We start from the raw sequence: 15,749 nt of genomic DNA on the forward strand, positions 1-15,749 counted from the left end.
AACTCGTATACCCATCTACTGGGCCTTTGCTATTGCTATTTTAATTTCAGTCATGTGTGCAACTGCCTGCGACCCGCTTTCTCTGTGGATTCCTCTTTTTAGGCACTTTTGCAATTTTCTGCCTGTTTTGGGCTAGATATTCATATCAGGCTCTATACATATTATAGCTATTTTCCGCTATAACTGTTACTGATTGCCGCTTTGTGGCAGCATTTTTTTGTTGCTCCCATCCCAGCCCCATACAAATTCTATCCTCTGCCGTTCCGCCGCCCCTCGATTTTTGAGCACCAATTGAGATGCAAATTGCTTTTGCCTAGAATGATTTGAAAATAATTCAGTTGGTTAGCATTTTTGCCTTTACATATTTTGCTCCTTTTTTATCTAGAATTTCTGCACTCGAATTAATTTGATTCACTGGCGATAATCTTTGGCTTTAAAGTCGGGCATTAAATTTTCAATCATGATTTCGGGCTCAGACATCCTAGGGGATTTCATGGCTTGTATTAAAGAAGAGCTGATAATAATAAACTGCATGAATTTTAAAAATATCAGCTTACCTTTAAATTTTAGTATTGAAAATATCAATCTGCAGTTACTTAAATTCAGCTTTTGTCAAAGGGTTACCTTAATTATTTTCGCTCAACATGAATCCATGCACTGCATATTTTATGAGTTAGTGTTGAGGAATTTCGAGCGAAAATTAATTCGATTTTGTGTCGAGAGAAAAAAACAAAACCTGACGACAATTCCTCGCCATTGTGCAGTAGTGAAACAATGCACGAATTTTGCAAAGAATTTTTCTTTGAGGTATTTTGTGATCAGGGTTGCTGCAAATTGTTGTGTGGCCAAAACAGCCGCATCTATTTTTCTTTCGGACACTCAACACACAAACGTATATAAAACGTTTTAGCGCTTGTCGCTGCCACATGGCGCTTCCATTTCCTTGTTCATTTTCATTTGCAAATATTTATTTGTACATTTCCTCCTGGCACTATTTACCCATTTCCGTTGCAAGCACACACACAGACACTGAGGGCTTTCACTTTTCACTTGCCAGAAAACTTGGCAAATTGCTGACCCAGAGACTCGAATGCAGCTCTGCAGATGTGAGTGTGCAAAATGCGACGTTTTAGTTTTCATTTTGGGAAAAATGCCTCCCTGCAATTTGCTAGAACCCAGCCAAAATGCCAAGCCCTTCAGGCGATTTGAGACAAGTAGGCCAAAGCTAAAAACCAAGTGTTGGTTTTTATTAAATTCTTAAGAGCTGACAACTGACTTTTGATTAACACTATATTGATTTCCTCTAAGGGGATGTGTCAAAAATCACTTGATTCCGTCGAGAGCTGCCCAATTAAAGGCAACTTATCGAGGCAATTGATTAATTGTCTTATGATTCTTAAGCCGGGCTGTTGAATTAAAGCCGCCCAGCCGGAAAGTCCTGTGAAGGACAGGATGCCGGGTTGCCAGGTTGCCAGTTCGCCAGGGAAATCAGTGCAACGGTGGGTCCTGCGAGTCCTTCGAGTCCTGCGAATCCTGCCTGGAGCTGGAATCCCGCCGCCGACATGCACATCATACATGGTTAATGGCCACACACGCACTGCATCTGCAGCTGCATTTGCAACAGCATTCTGCATCCTTGGACATCCTGACATTCGACTGCAGTGCGATGCAAAAATTCGAATTGCTCGAAATCGGAACGGATGTCAGGAATCGCATCGAGATAACTCCATGTGCATTGCGTGTCTGTTAAATTAATAAATAATTGTTCGTTCAATTTCCCGCTGGCTGTCCTCCATCTGCGCCGGACTCTCCCTGTCTGTCTGTCTGACTGTCCAGTCCGGTCTCATGTTGTATTTTCTTCGGTGTCCGGCGAAACTGAAACAGAAACAGAAACGCTGGCCATTGGTTTTTCCCGCTTTTCCTGGTTTTCCTATGCAACTTTTTCGCGCACACCTGTCCGCAGTTGAGCCAGATTAATTGCCTATTTACCTCTCGCCCCGCATAAAATATCCATCTGCCGCGTGGCTTTTCCTTTGTTTAATGATAAGCCATGGCCGAAAATCTCTGACACTGACATGCTAATTAATAAATTATTTTGCAACAAATTAATTAGATCGTTGCGGATGGTGAAAGTGATTGGTCATGTTGCGGAAAGTCGAACACAGCTGGAATTCCGAATTAATTGAGGTGATAGGGTGAATGCTCCGCTGATTGATGGGTGTCTGAGGTAAAGGGTTTTAAGTTTTGAAAGCGCAATCAAAAAGGAATGAAAAATTGGATATTAAACTTTAAAATCTATATTAGTTATTTATTGTTAGACATCTATGTTAGATATTTTATTATTTGTTTTATTTATATCCTCGATATTTTTTTTAAACATTTTCCTTCCTCTAGCCGATAACCTGTGACCCATCCTTGGTCCTACTTTTCTCGGCTTTTGTCAAGGCACGCACAGACCCCTGAGTCGTAGGCTGTCATCATTAAAATAATTTATCTTACCTGAATCTAGTGAGTTGTTTTCTTTTTTTTTGCTGACCACCCATATCAAATTTAATAATATTTTAATTAAAGGAAAGTAATTATTGGCCAATGCCTTTATCGCATGCTCAAGCTTTTGAGTTAATTAAAATGGCTGCCGTTGTTGTTTGTTTTTATTTGTTTTGGGTAAAACAGTTGTTAAAGTTTTATGACAGCCGCATAAAATATGAATTACGTCTGCTTTCAATTACAAAAGCAGAGCAGAAAAAACAAAGCAATTTCTGTTTAAATATCGTTTATTACTTTGCGCTCAACCATTAATTAAGGGCAAATGCCGGGCGATTATTGCGTGCCGGGCGGACGATCTGGCGCACCCGTGACCAGGCGGCGGCCCACCTGCCCCCTGCCCACTGACCCCTGACCCCTGGAGCCCCTTCCACTTCCCCTTCCGGCCGTGAAAAGCATCTGGCATCTTGGCGAAGGGCAAATGAATGCGGAGACAATTAATTGTTGCGCTGTGTGTTCAGTTCGCGCTTTCAACATTTCATCTGCAGTTGTCAGTTACTTTTGTAGTAAGCCTCAGTCCGCTGTCCTCTTGAGCCCCTGGAATCCCCTTCTCAACCCACTTCTGAAACCCCTTCTCAACCCCTTCCCCACGCCCCACTTCATCATCATCCCACTGCAGCGCGCTTATGATAAATGAGTTGTTTTCACAATGCGGTGGCAAAGTCTGCCGCCTTTGTGTGTGCAGCGAGCATTTAATCCTTTGGGCTTCAAGGCATTTCAAGCGGCCATTCATTTAGTTTCCATTCCCAATGCAGGAGCCACTTAGCGCGATACCCTCGGCAATGGGCATAATGAGCACCCGGTGACCGAAGCCCGCTTTCAGCCTGCATCCTGCACTCAGAAAATAGAATTATGCCAGATTTAATAGGTTTTTTATGATTTCTAGACTATTTATAAAAACACAAAAAAAATATTTAATTAGTATTTTAATGGTGGCTGTTAATTAACTTTGACTTAGAGATTTTGTTCTACACCTATTTCAGAAAATATTTTTAATGAAAGAGATTTTCTGGTCTTTGTTGCTGGATATCTAATACTTAGATCTTAGCAAATGTTTAGTAGTTTCTTAAAAATCTAATGAAAAAATCCCCAACAAATCGTTTAATAAATCATATATATACTAACCCTATTCCAATTCTTAGGATTATGTGTTGATGGAACCAATTAAATTAAGCAGCCCTTATAATGTAGTAATTCCTTCTCCATCCAATCAACGACTTACCTTTCTAGGTTAACCCTAACTTTGGCCTCATAATAACTGCTTCACTTAAAGTTAAAACTACATTTCTTCAAGTGTGAGAGGTTAGTCTGCCGCTGGCGCAAATAGAGTCGCTTTAAAGCGATCCACAACCGAACAGGAAAAGTTTGCTTGGCCAAGTTCGCGCCCAGTGCCCAAGTGGTGGGTGGCTGGATGGATGGATGGGAATGTTGCAACTGGCAACTGGCAACTTGCAACTTGCATGTGCTGGCACATTCAGGGAAAGTTTACCACTTCGGCTTTGGCCAGTTTGAAGCACACCTGGGTGCTGCATAATGCACATGACCATATATTTATTTAATACTGCCAAAGGATCCCCTCAACTTTGCCGTGCACTTCGGCCAATTAATGTGTCAAGGGCCTGCATTCGATAATAATAATAATAATGATGATAGTGATGATGATGAGTCGGTTGGGAAATGTGATTGGAATCGGAAGCCCATAGCCCCCACAGTGTGCATATTCGATTAACCAAATCCCGGCGGATGCGCGTGCCACAACTTTTGTAATTTATTATTTTGCTTATTTTGTCAACAGAACTTACAAATCCCTGCCCCCGGACGAATGGAGCCCTGACAAGCCGCCGCAATGCGACCAAATCACATATAAATTATTGCGTCAAATTGAAGCTGCCGGCCGAACCGAAAGCCGATTTAAAACTTGACACACTGTGACAGATATACACATGTGTATTTATCGCACGCGGTCCAGGTCGAATCGGAATCCAGCACATAAGCCGGGGGCATTAAATATTTTATATTTATTTTTAACTCAACGCCAAGGGTCTGCCCTGTTTTGCCACCTCGGAAATCCGGAAAGTAAGCCAAAAGTGTGTTCTCGGATTCTACGATACGGTACGGTCCCCACAGGAGCTTTTACAATCATCAAACTCCCAGAGCTATGATAATTTCGAAAAAGTTTCTTGGAATGATGTGAACAGAAATCATTCAAAGTTTTTCAAAGTTGGTAACCTCTTTTAGCATGAAATATTTTATTTCGTTGGGTTTTTGAAGGTATTTGATCAAAAAGTAAAACGGAAATCGATTATTTATAAATCTGCATATTGCTTAGCCATTTATAAGTGCTCATGGAATGACTTACCTTATACTTTAGTAATAATGTTGCATATTATTTATATATTTAATAAAATATGCTAATATTTTGTCCATGTCTAGCATATTGTAAATAATATCTAGGAACTAGGAAAGTTCTAGGAAAGTTCACAACATTTTAAGTGTTTTTCGTTTGACTAGGAAATACTGAGCATTTTTATTGACTTGACCCTGAATTCTGCGAGCGCCTGGATAATCGTAAATTTTGGGCACATTACACACTACTACCAGGGAGGCAACAACTTGATGGGTGAAAAGGTTCGTCCTTTAGCACGAGTCCAATGCACGACGAGTGCCGCATCGGTCTTTTGCTCGAGGAACTGCAATGGATTCTCCTCCTCAACAGGTTGCTCCCTCGGTTGTTTCTTGATGGCAACGCCACATTTACCTTTGGGATCCAATTTTGACTTGCCTGCATATGTCATGCATATATTATATATGCTGTATGTATACACAACTAATATTTTGAGGAACTTACGCAGACATGGCTGTTGGGCTGGTTCAAACTCGTAGTTTTTCAGTACACGACGAGGCATTTTGTTTAGCCGAAATCTAGACACATATACTTAACAAATATTTATACACTGGGTGGTGTGCTCAAAGTGACAGGTAAGTCGTGGCAAATCGTTTTACTGTGATACAAGCATGTGAATAATCCCTCAATTGTTGTGGGGGGATCATGAGGCCCTTGGGGGGAGGTTGGAGGTATACATACCATACCATCCGCAGTGTTGTCATCGTTCCGCTGATAAATCTAAAGAGATTTGTTGCGCATCCATCAAAGTGAGCATTCTTATTATTCAAAGTACTTACACTTGCGATTGCGACTGAACGTTTCGGGGCAAGTGCGTGTCCTGTTTGCTGGCTCCTGCTCCTGGTTCTCCTGATTCTGATATGTTAAGGAGCAAGCAACAGTGGCGAAATCCAAGACACACAGATAAAAAGTAAGCGCCACAAATAGCACACTCACACACACAAAATCCATTAACTAAAGTGTCAATTTAGTGACAGAGATAAAACGTCACACGCACAAAGACTTGGACTTGGACAAACACACACACACACATACACACCCATATGTCCTTGCGGGTGGGTGTCGTTGTCCTTCCCAGGGAAGGAAAACAATAGTGGGGGACAGGAGAATGTCAGTGGAACTGCCTTGCCTTGGCAAATAGCAGAGCACAATGAATGACAGCACTTTGTATTTTTCCACGTTTTTTTCCCTCAGCATTTCCATTTCATTCGCCTTTTGCTCCTTTGGCTGTTGCGTGCTTTCTTCTTTATTTGTTTGCTCATGTCAAAAGATCTTGGGATAAAGTTATCGTTATCGGCTTTTTTGCCATTGTCTGCATTTGCTTGGCTAGGTCAAATCACCTGTTACGTGTCACATTCCCCTGTCTGCGTTACGCATACGCCACATTGTCCGGGGGTCGCTTAATAAGCGATTGCAAGTTTTGAATGGGCCAGTGAACAAAAAGTACCAGGCTAATTGAAGACAACATATTAAATCATTTTATTATGCTTTCTAAAAAATACAAAAGTATCCAAGAATATAAAATCAATTTTGTCGTGTTGATAAACTCTTAAAAATATGTAAACCTAATCGTTTTATTGGAATATTTGAATGACAGATAAGATTGAAATTAAAGTAACAGAGATTTATTGCTGGTACTGACAAAGCCGAAAGCTTAACAAAAAAAACACACCGATCCTTTAAATCGAAAAGAAGTAGAAATTCTAAAGCCTAATCTTAAGCTATAATCTCTTTAATCCCAAAAAAATCCTGTTTTGTGGACTAGTGTAAGCTGGCAAAGACGATACCCTAGTGTTACAAGGAGTCCAAAAAGAGTTGCGAAAATGGAAGAAACCGAAAAGTGAAATACGCTTAAAGACGAACCGCAAGCGAAAATTGTTTTTTGTTTCGGTTCTGTTGTTTTTCTGGAACTGACGCTTTCCTTTAGCGAAATGTCTTGCAGGCATTTCGTATGCGCCACGCAATACCGCAAAGCGCCACAAAGTGCAAGTCAATAAAAGAGCCAGCGAATTGAGGGGCTGCCCCTCCTGCTCCTCTCAATCCATTGCCTGCCAATCGAAAATGCGGTGCGTGCCCCCAAAAATTTCCAAAAACTAAAATTTCCACGACTAAGCAAACATCGGCACATCGGAACACACATAAGCAGGGGCTCTGAAAATGTTTCGATGATGGCAACGAGTGGCAAGCATTTGCTTTTATGCAAAGTACGGCAAATTGTATAAGCTGCATTGAAATTCAAGAGCATACCCAGACCCACTGATAAATGACAAGCTCGTGCCAATGCAGCTCCATCTTGGGTGCACTCGATCCTTACCATTGCATTCCATTCGCACCAGCAGGCAGCTTGAATTGGAGACAGCAGGAGTGCCATAACGATGCCACCTTGTGTGGCAGCCAATAGAACAAAAAAGAAAGTAGGGAAAAAAGTAGATAAACGGAACCAGAGGCGTGTAAATTGAGAGGAATTGCCCGACACGTTTTAATTATTGGCTGGGGCGGTACAGCCCTTTGGGGGCCGAGCACTTCATTAGGCCTCTGGCGCGGCTCTAAGTAAGACACGCATATTTTTCATACTTTACAAAATCCACAAGCGGAGCGAAGCTCAATTATTCAAAACAGCTGCGCAGCCCTCACCCGAAAAACAAAGAAAAAAGGTTTTAGTTAGGGCTACGACTAAGGGATACCTTTTATCTTAACATTGAAAATACTCAAAACCAGTACCTGATATGTTTATATGATCCAAAAATTTTGATTCATTTTAAGGTATTTATAAAAAAAAACATTTCTATTGTGAGAGCTCTGATCAAATTAATGATGGTGCTTATACAATTTGCATTCTGTTTATTTTAAATCTGAAAAATAAATCTAAAGCTATTATTTTCTGTATGATATGATACGCTTATTCATAACAAGGATCTAAAAGAAATAATTGAGATACAAAAAAACCTAAGAATGGATAATCTTCTCTTTGAAATCTAAATTCACCCGAATGTAATATACCCCTTACTCGATGATAACCGGGTGTGTAGAGTGGAGATAGGGAGATTGGGTGGCCTAGACACGGGTACTCCCTTACACGACATTGACTAATGTTGATATGTCGTCGTTTTTTGTTGTCGGTTTTTTCCCAGCCTTGGCCTGATGGTTTATTTTTGATGTGTGTGCAGTTGAGCTTTGGCGACGTGCGTCTCCGGCGCCGAAGGATGCTCGGATGTTCGGGAGCAGGGACTCTGGGATGGGATGGGCTACTAGGGATACCGGGTATACTCGGATTCTCGGATACGGGGCGCACTCGGGCCGTCGTCCCTTTTGTAGCAATTGCTGTCGTTGCTGCCAATTTGCTGCTGTGCGTTTTGTCCTGTGACAGGAAGCGTAGGCTTCTATTGCGCCCCTCCCTGTGAGCATGAGGATGTCGGTGTGTCCTTCGAAAGGCAAGTGGGTGTTTGGGATGGGTGGGCGGTGCGTTCTGACGTGACACATGGTTGTAAAGGATTTTCTTTGATGATGTTATCGTTAATGGTGCATGGTCGCAGCTTAGCTCAACTCGGTTCGGTTCGGCTCGATTTCGCATCAGTTTCAGCTCCATCTACAGCTCGACATTGGCAGATCGTTAGCGCTACCAGGAAACTTTCGGCGAAACGTCTACTCCTTGAATAATGATGCTGTTGATGTAAAACACGAAAGAGCTACCCCCTTAAGTGCGGGGCGAATCTTTAAAGGCACTATGCCAACTTAATACATCCCACTGGACTCGGACTCAGATTCTATTCAAAACAGAGCAACAAAGCAATACATTTTAATTAGCCACACGGGCCCAAGGACTTTGACTTCAACTCGACTGACCGACCATTGCCAGGCAAATAAGCTTGGCGGCTTGTTGTTATGTCATGTTTTCGGTTGGCGGCTTTGTCACCAGAGTGTCGTAGTTGTTATTGTTAATTACCTGGCGGTGGACCCGAGTGAGGGGGATTGGGATTGGGATAAGAAGGCCCCAAGTTCGTAGCCAACTGCTCTGGAATGCTAATTAAAATTGAAGGGCCCAACCACCAGGACTGGCAGCCTGCTTATTTGCCTTGGCAAGTTATTTGGCTTAGACCGAGCCGGAATCTTAATACTGGAAACAAACTGATTGTGAGCCTGGCAGCCAGGCAGCCCAACCAGCTGGAACAGAATGCACTCTGCTCGGCCATAATGCAGCACTTAATGTCTTATTTAATTTAACCACACAACATAAATTCATCATGAAATGAGGCAGGAATTCAATTTCCTGCTGGAATGTGCACTGTGCCGGGCCAAGTGTCTGCATTAAAATTCTTATTAAATGATATGCACTGGCCGCAGACATTTCCTTCTCTCTGTGTGTTGGAGAACGCCGGTGCCTTATAGCAACCATGTTTGGCCACAATAATGCAAAACACATGGCAACATAAATATATGAGGAGATGAAGCTCCAGCCTCTCCAGCTAGCAGCTGGAAGCCACAAAAACCTATGTTGACCGCACATTAATTAACTTGGGGTGTACGAGATATTCGGTCAGAAGCTGGATGCCCCAAAATATATATATATATATATTAGGTATACGCAGCGTTTGCGTTTTCTGGGGGCAGAGTGCGTGTGCATAAATCATTTTTGAATTGGCAGCAGAGGCACCTCAAATTTGCAATGCAATCCATTACGAACTCTCGATAGGTGTAAACTTATTGGGTTGGTGGCGTAATTTATATGCCCACCATGGCACGCCCCTTTGCTGTTTTCCCAGCTAATTAGGGGAGGGAAAAAAACGGAAAAGCCTAGGGTTTTACAAAAACAGGTACGAAATTGTTTCAACTACAGTTTGGCTGTCTAGTCAATTAGCTCAAGCGTTCGGTTAATGTGAAACTTGGTTGGTTAAATGGAAATTGCGAGGCCTGTTCAACAATTCGCAGTCGTGTTTAGCACTGCTGTCGTTGTCGTTGTAGTTGTAGTTGCATGTAGCCTAAACAAGCGGACTGCACAAATAACAATTTCGGCTTAACATTTTACATGCATGCATAAGGGAGGACTCCTGGGGCAGAAGTTCCTCATTATCCTTTGGTAACGAATATCGTAAGTGTAGCTTTTAAGGGTGGTTAGATACTCTCTTAGACATTCTCTTAGCTAATTTAGTACATCCGAAAGCTTTCGCTCTTTCTTGTATCCCTCGGGCTGTTTCGTTTTCCGTGTCCTGCCTCAAAAACCCGATTGCTAGGACAACGACAGTTCAGTTGCCTTTTGCCACTCAGCGGTTTTGCTCTCGAGCGTTTACCAGGAAATTATGCCAGGACTTAATGCGTAAACTATGTAGTTTATTAGTTCGCCATGGCCCGTGGGCCAAGCGCAGATTTAGCAGCAGTTGGAGATTCTCCCTTGTAGTTTCAGCTGTTGCTAAACATCCATCTTGTACACCTCCACCCCCTGCCGAGATGGACTGATGCTGATTTTATTCTGGAACCCGAAACACGTGACAAAATGTTGCCAGTAGTAACCCCAATAGTTGTGCCACCCGCTGGCTGTTCGTTCTCTTGTTAAGTTTTATGATATTTTGCTTATAAATAATGAATGCATATCGCTCGGCTGCAGGTCTCGAAGGATTCCAAGGACTCCAAGGACTCCGAGGACTCCTCGGTGTCTGCTGAGCAGGGGTCACGTTCATTGCAGACGTTTCACACCAATTACTCGCAATTTGCATACAACAGAACCGCATGCAAATGACACAATGCAAAGTTATCCACGTCCTGTTCCCGGTTTTAAGTTTTCAGTTTCAGGATCCCTATTCCAGGTTCCCTGCTCCAACTGGTCCATCTGCTCCTTCTGCTCCCCCATTTGCATTGGCCATGCATCTCAAATGTAATCAACGAAAGCCGAAACCAGAACAAACTTTGCTCCCTAACCGCCAACCAGGCAGCCAGTCAGTCTGACGTTGACTCTATTAAGTAATGAATTAAGATGCGAATCGAGATCAATTGTTCGAAAGCGCCACAGCGTCGAGTTTCGGATTTCGGGCTTGGGTTTGGCTGCAAAAATGCATTCGGCAAATTGCAAAAGTTTCCACTTTTCATTGGTTTTGCATTGGAGTTAGAGAGAAAGTTCCGGTCGCACTTATAAATTAATGATTTCCCTCCCTCCCCGACCAAACTTTCTGCCAGTGTCAGTTGTGTCGATTTGGCTGCCAGGACTCTGTGACGTATATATGTAGCTGCTGGCAATCAAAGCCACAACTTCTCGAATGCCAATGTCCTGCACTGCTTAATGAGGTTTAATTGTGTTCCACCGTTAGTCGCGTTTAATTACGAACCGCATCATATGCGACATACGGGGCGTATAAGTAACTTGTCTCGGGCCACCCTGTCGTATGCGTGACGTGTCATTAGCCAACCTATAAATACAAATGGATGACATGGCCCGAAATTAATTTGTCGAGCTCCCCAATTGGGTTTGGTGTAAGTGGCGTTTCAATTTCACTTGAATAATTTATAAAGGCGAATCGTTAATTGGCCAGGCCGGAACCATATGCGTGCGATGTCATAAGCCAAGGTTCGTTCAACAAGTGCCAAATGAAATTTGCCGCCGATTTTGCTTGGCGTCGCCTTGTTTGCAAAATAAACATGCAAAAAAATTGTTGTGCTGTAAACAAGCAGATAAGCCGTTGGTATAAAACCCACATACATTGACTGTACATATAATTTAGAATGCAAATGCAAATTGGCATCGACAGGGGGATACTTAGTAAGAAGAAGGAAGGAACTTAGTCAGTATCAAGCTTAACAGGATGTATATCAATGCTGAGACTTTTTATAAGGTACAATTTATGGCTAATACTTTCTGATTAAGATTTTGTAAACATAAAATATTTATACAAAGCAGTGCCCTAAGTTTTTGGGATGGTCAAATACTATAAAAATCATAAAACAAAAATTGAAATTCGGAAATAAATCATATGTTAACATGGACTCATTTGTATTTGTATTTTTTTAGGTGCACCCAAACTCTTACCAAGCCCATACTACCCCACAAATCGCAGGGTATCGTATAGGTCTCGGGATCATTTGCATACACGATATGGCGGAATGGCTGAAAAGAAGGAGGAGCTGGTGGTAGCTTGCTGTTTGCCGACGCAAAGTCGATTGTCGATATATACCAAATTGACGTTTAGTATAATAAATTGTATGCCATGTCTCACATTGTCCTCATCGAGCTTGTTTTGTTGGGGATCCTGGGCACCCGATCTGGATGAGCTGAGCAGCAGTTGCCATTCGGCATTGTAAATTATATTAAATATGCAAGACAATGCTTTCATATAAATCCTCTAAATGAATTTCAAGCACGCAAACACACGCGCCACTGAGCTTAGATACTCACCCACACTTGGGCATGTGTATAAGTGGATACTCTTGTTGGGCCAGTGCCACAAAAACACAAAAAACAGAGACATATATAGGCGATACATAGATATATATATATATATATATATAGGGCGAGTCCTGAGCAATTTTCTACGCTGTTTTGCACGCGCGTCGCACAAAAACTTTCGAGCTGTTTATTGGAAATTAGTTAAAGCACCCCCCAGGATACAAGTCCTGCGCGTCCCATTGCCCAGGGCTAGTTAAGCTGCTCCCGAGCTGCTGCTCAGTGGCTTAATTTCTAGCGGGCTCGTAAATCTCGGCAAAAATGCTACAGACTGTTTAAAGAATTACAAAACCCGATCACGTTCTGCAGCGCAGAAAGTTTCGACTTCCTATAAACACTTGAGATGCTTTGTATTGTGTCGTAAACGGAAATGGGAAACAATTGCATAAGCGTTTTTGGCTGAGGGGCGGTGGCTGATGGCTCGATTGATGCGCTTAGCAGTTTGTGCGAAATGCACACGTCGCCAAGGTGAACCGCACTACAAGGCGCATACTTAACCCCACCATGGAGCGCCCACTTAACCCATTGGCAGGCATTCGCCATTCGCCCATCGACCGGGCTTAACCCGACATGGCATGGCCCATTTGTTGCTGCTCTTGGTCTTTGGCACGCTGTCGCTTTGAATGCTTTACGCTCGATTGAGTATTTATTTGATTTCTCATTTGTGTCTGCCAGTTGACTATTTTTTTTCCATTTTCCCATTTTTCCCCCCTCGATTTTCTCGACTTTTCTCCTCTTATTTCTTGGCTCCTTCGTGTCGCATTGCTTGGGGGGGGCAATCCCCACCCATTCCACTGTGTAATTCAAGTTCTGTGGCCAAAAGTTAGCCACAGTTGATTGGTTAGACAAGGCTTTTTGTTCCAGCGAACTTCGATGGCTGCTACTGGCTTGTCTGGCTTATTTTTCAAGAATCGGACAGCAGCAGCGGCAGCAAGTTAATGAAACTTCTGCCATGTTATACAGTAAAGTGCATTAAAGGCGCCGGGAATTACGGAATCAGGGGTAAATGGTCGGTGGCATGTTTCCATTTTGCACCCGCACACTACATTTATTTTTTTGCCCAGAATATATATGGCCTGCCATTTGTTGCTGTTGCCTGTTGTTGAATGCACTAAATATATTTTTTCCGTTGATATAGTGAGCAATATTGCGCATACGCCACGTGGCCATAAAATACTCACCGAAAAACCTGCCGACAAAACGTAGTAGCATCAACTGAGCAACAGACAATGTAGCTGGCCCGTCGATGAGGATGTTCGATGGTAACAACTTTAGCATACTTTATGCTCCGCGGCAATAGCGTTTAATCGGAACACGTGTCCCGGCTGCCAATGGAAACGGGCAATAGCCAATGGGTAATTGCTATCGTCGCAAAAGAGGAAAGACCGCCATCAGATTATCTTGGCCATGGCCATCGCTCTTCATTCCGCGCTTCAGTTTTCAGCACGGCTTAATATCCTTGTGCCGGCAGCTGAATTCAATTCACTTTGATTGGCCAAACGATTCCTCCGACGTTTTTTAAGTGGCCCTAAAATCAGAAGATAGCGATAATTATGCCATGAAAGTTTGTCCCTGTCCTTTGCAGCTTATCTCCGTGAAAGTTTGCCGTGTTCTCGATCTGTCAACTGCTGAAGTTTTGGCTCGTTTAAGCGTTTACCTCACCTCCTCCTCCTTGATAATCTGGGGATCCAACTGTGCGTTCTGGCATATTAAAAAAAGGGAAAAAATGCCTTCTGCCAGTGCAATATGCCGCTCGAAATGTGTGACACTCCCCACATGCCACAAACTGTCAACTCCTGAGCAATTTTCACAGACGTGTCTACTGTGGCCAACCATTGACGCTGATTTGCAGCAGTCACTCACCCGAAGGTTGAGTTAAAAGCCCACTTTATATGGGGCCAGCCAAAAAATAAGATGGAAACATATTCGGAATTTTCGGGCTCAAATTATAGATTCCGTTTTAAAATTTTAATAAAAATGAAGCAGATTTTTTGTAAGCAATTAAAATGCCAGCATTTCAATTTGATAGAATTATAAAAGGCTTTCGGTTGCTTTTGCATTTTATTTCAGCCACAGAATGAAACATTTTTACCTCTTAAAAGTGCATTCAGCAGATTTACTGGTTGATTTCATCGATGCGGAATATTTTTTTCGCAATACGCTCAGGCAGGGGCAAAAAATATAAGTAAATATATAAATATTCCCTTCACTTATAGGTTATACAAGTATATTATCCAAATAGTGTTTTAAATAATGGGATATTATATGGTGGAGAACTTATAAGCTTTAAAATTTCTTAGTATTAATATTATTTTTTAAATCATATTATGTGTGCCTCATATTGTTTTTAAGACATCTGTAAACATTATATGTAACTACTTGTTCAGAGTTCATTGCTGTTAAGAGTGCAGCTGTTTCTGTGTACTATTCTCATTAGACTAACATGGGTTTTTGGCAAAGTTAGCGCATCCGACATAATCACACAAAAACCCCACAAATGTCAAACAAATCTGACAAATTACTCGAGGCGCAGCTGGATGGCACGCACAAATTTATATATTTTACATTTGACAGAAGTTCTGTGTGAGTGCGAGAGTGCAGTTCTCGGGATCAGAAACGTTGTCATTTATTTGCGAGCAGAGCAGCCTTCTTGCGGCAAACAATGCGAATGCAAATGAATGCAGGATGCAAATGAAATGCAATCAGTTTGTGTATTTTTCATATGCATATCTCGGCTTCTGCATCGGCACTAAGCAAGCTAAATTACAAAAATTCCAGCCATTCCATTTGAGATTCCCCAGGAGCTTGGGAGCATTTGAATATTTAAATTCGATTAGAAGGAAAAACGGCAGGCTGGAAGGCAGGCTGCAGGCAGGTCTTCACTTCATTGTCGAATGTCCAGTGTCCAGTGTCCAAAGTTGGATGTCCAAAGTCTGATGGTCCTTGTTTCTGGGATCGTGTTCCTTTGGCAGCTACACGTGTGTGCATTACCTTTTAGCATCGGCGCCTCTGGGGCATTGCTACGATTTGGTAATTTGCTTTCGAACCCGGGCTTCCAACTTCCAACTCCCAACTCCCTCTTCCCGGATACCAATCTACTTTTTGGGGCTGCCTTTCGCTTTGAGTGCGCCCTGAATACAATAAAATGTTCGTTTACTGCGTACAATCAACAAATACTTTTCAATATTTAACTTGCACATTTGCGGATTTCCGCCCCGAACGGGGCGTGGCACACATCCTTAGTCCTTAGGTCTCAGGACTTGGCCTGCCGAGTTGTTTAAGCTGTGTGTCTGTGTGTGTGTGTTCCGAAAACGAAAACCCTTTGAAACTCGGTTGAGTGCCTCTCATAAATTTCAGTTCAGCCCCCCAAGAACG

General features: G+C 42.4%; 1 protein-coding gene across 1 annotated transcript; it reads right to left on the bottom strand.

Annotated features, from left to right (window-relative positions):
• Positions 1–5,030: 5,030 nt before the first annotated feature.
• On the bottom strand, positions 5,031–5,528 carry LOC119563156. Its single transcript, XM_037876415.1, has 2 exons — positions 5,393–5,528; positions 5,031–5,326 (listed from the first exon to the last, which is right to left on the bottom strand). The coding sequence occupies exons 1-2, from the start codon at positions 5,448–5,450 to the stop codon at positions 5,139–5,141; spliced, it is 246 nt and encodes an 81-aa protein (XP_037732343.1). The 5' UTR covers positions 5,451–5,528; the 3' UTR covers positions 5,031–5,138.
• Positions 5,529–15,749: the final 10,221 nt, after the last annotated feature.

Source organism: Drosophila subpulchrella, chromosome 3R (genome assembly GCF_014743375.2).
Source record: "Drosophila subpulchrella strain 33 F10 #4 breed RU33 chromosome 3R, RU_Dsub_v1.1 Primary Assembly, whole genome shotgun sequence".
Lineage (NCBI taxonomy): Eukaryota > Metazoa > Arthropoda > Insecta > Diptera > Drosophilidae > Drosophila > Drosophila subpulchrella.

Coding starts and splice junctions, on each gene's coding strand:
- LOC119563156 (XM_037876415.1), bottom strand. CDS start 5,450: ATGCCTCGTCGTGTACTGAAAAACTACGAGTTTGAACCAGCCCAACAG. Junction 5,327..5,392: donor AGCCCAACAGCCATGTCTGC/GTAAGTTCCTCA, acceptor TGACATATGCAG/GCAAGTCAAAATTGGATCCC.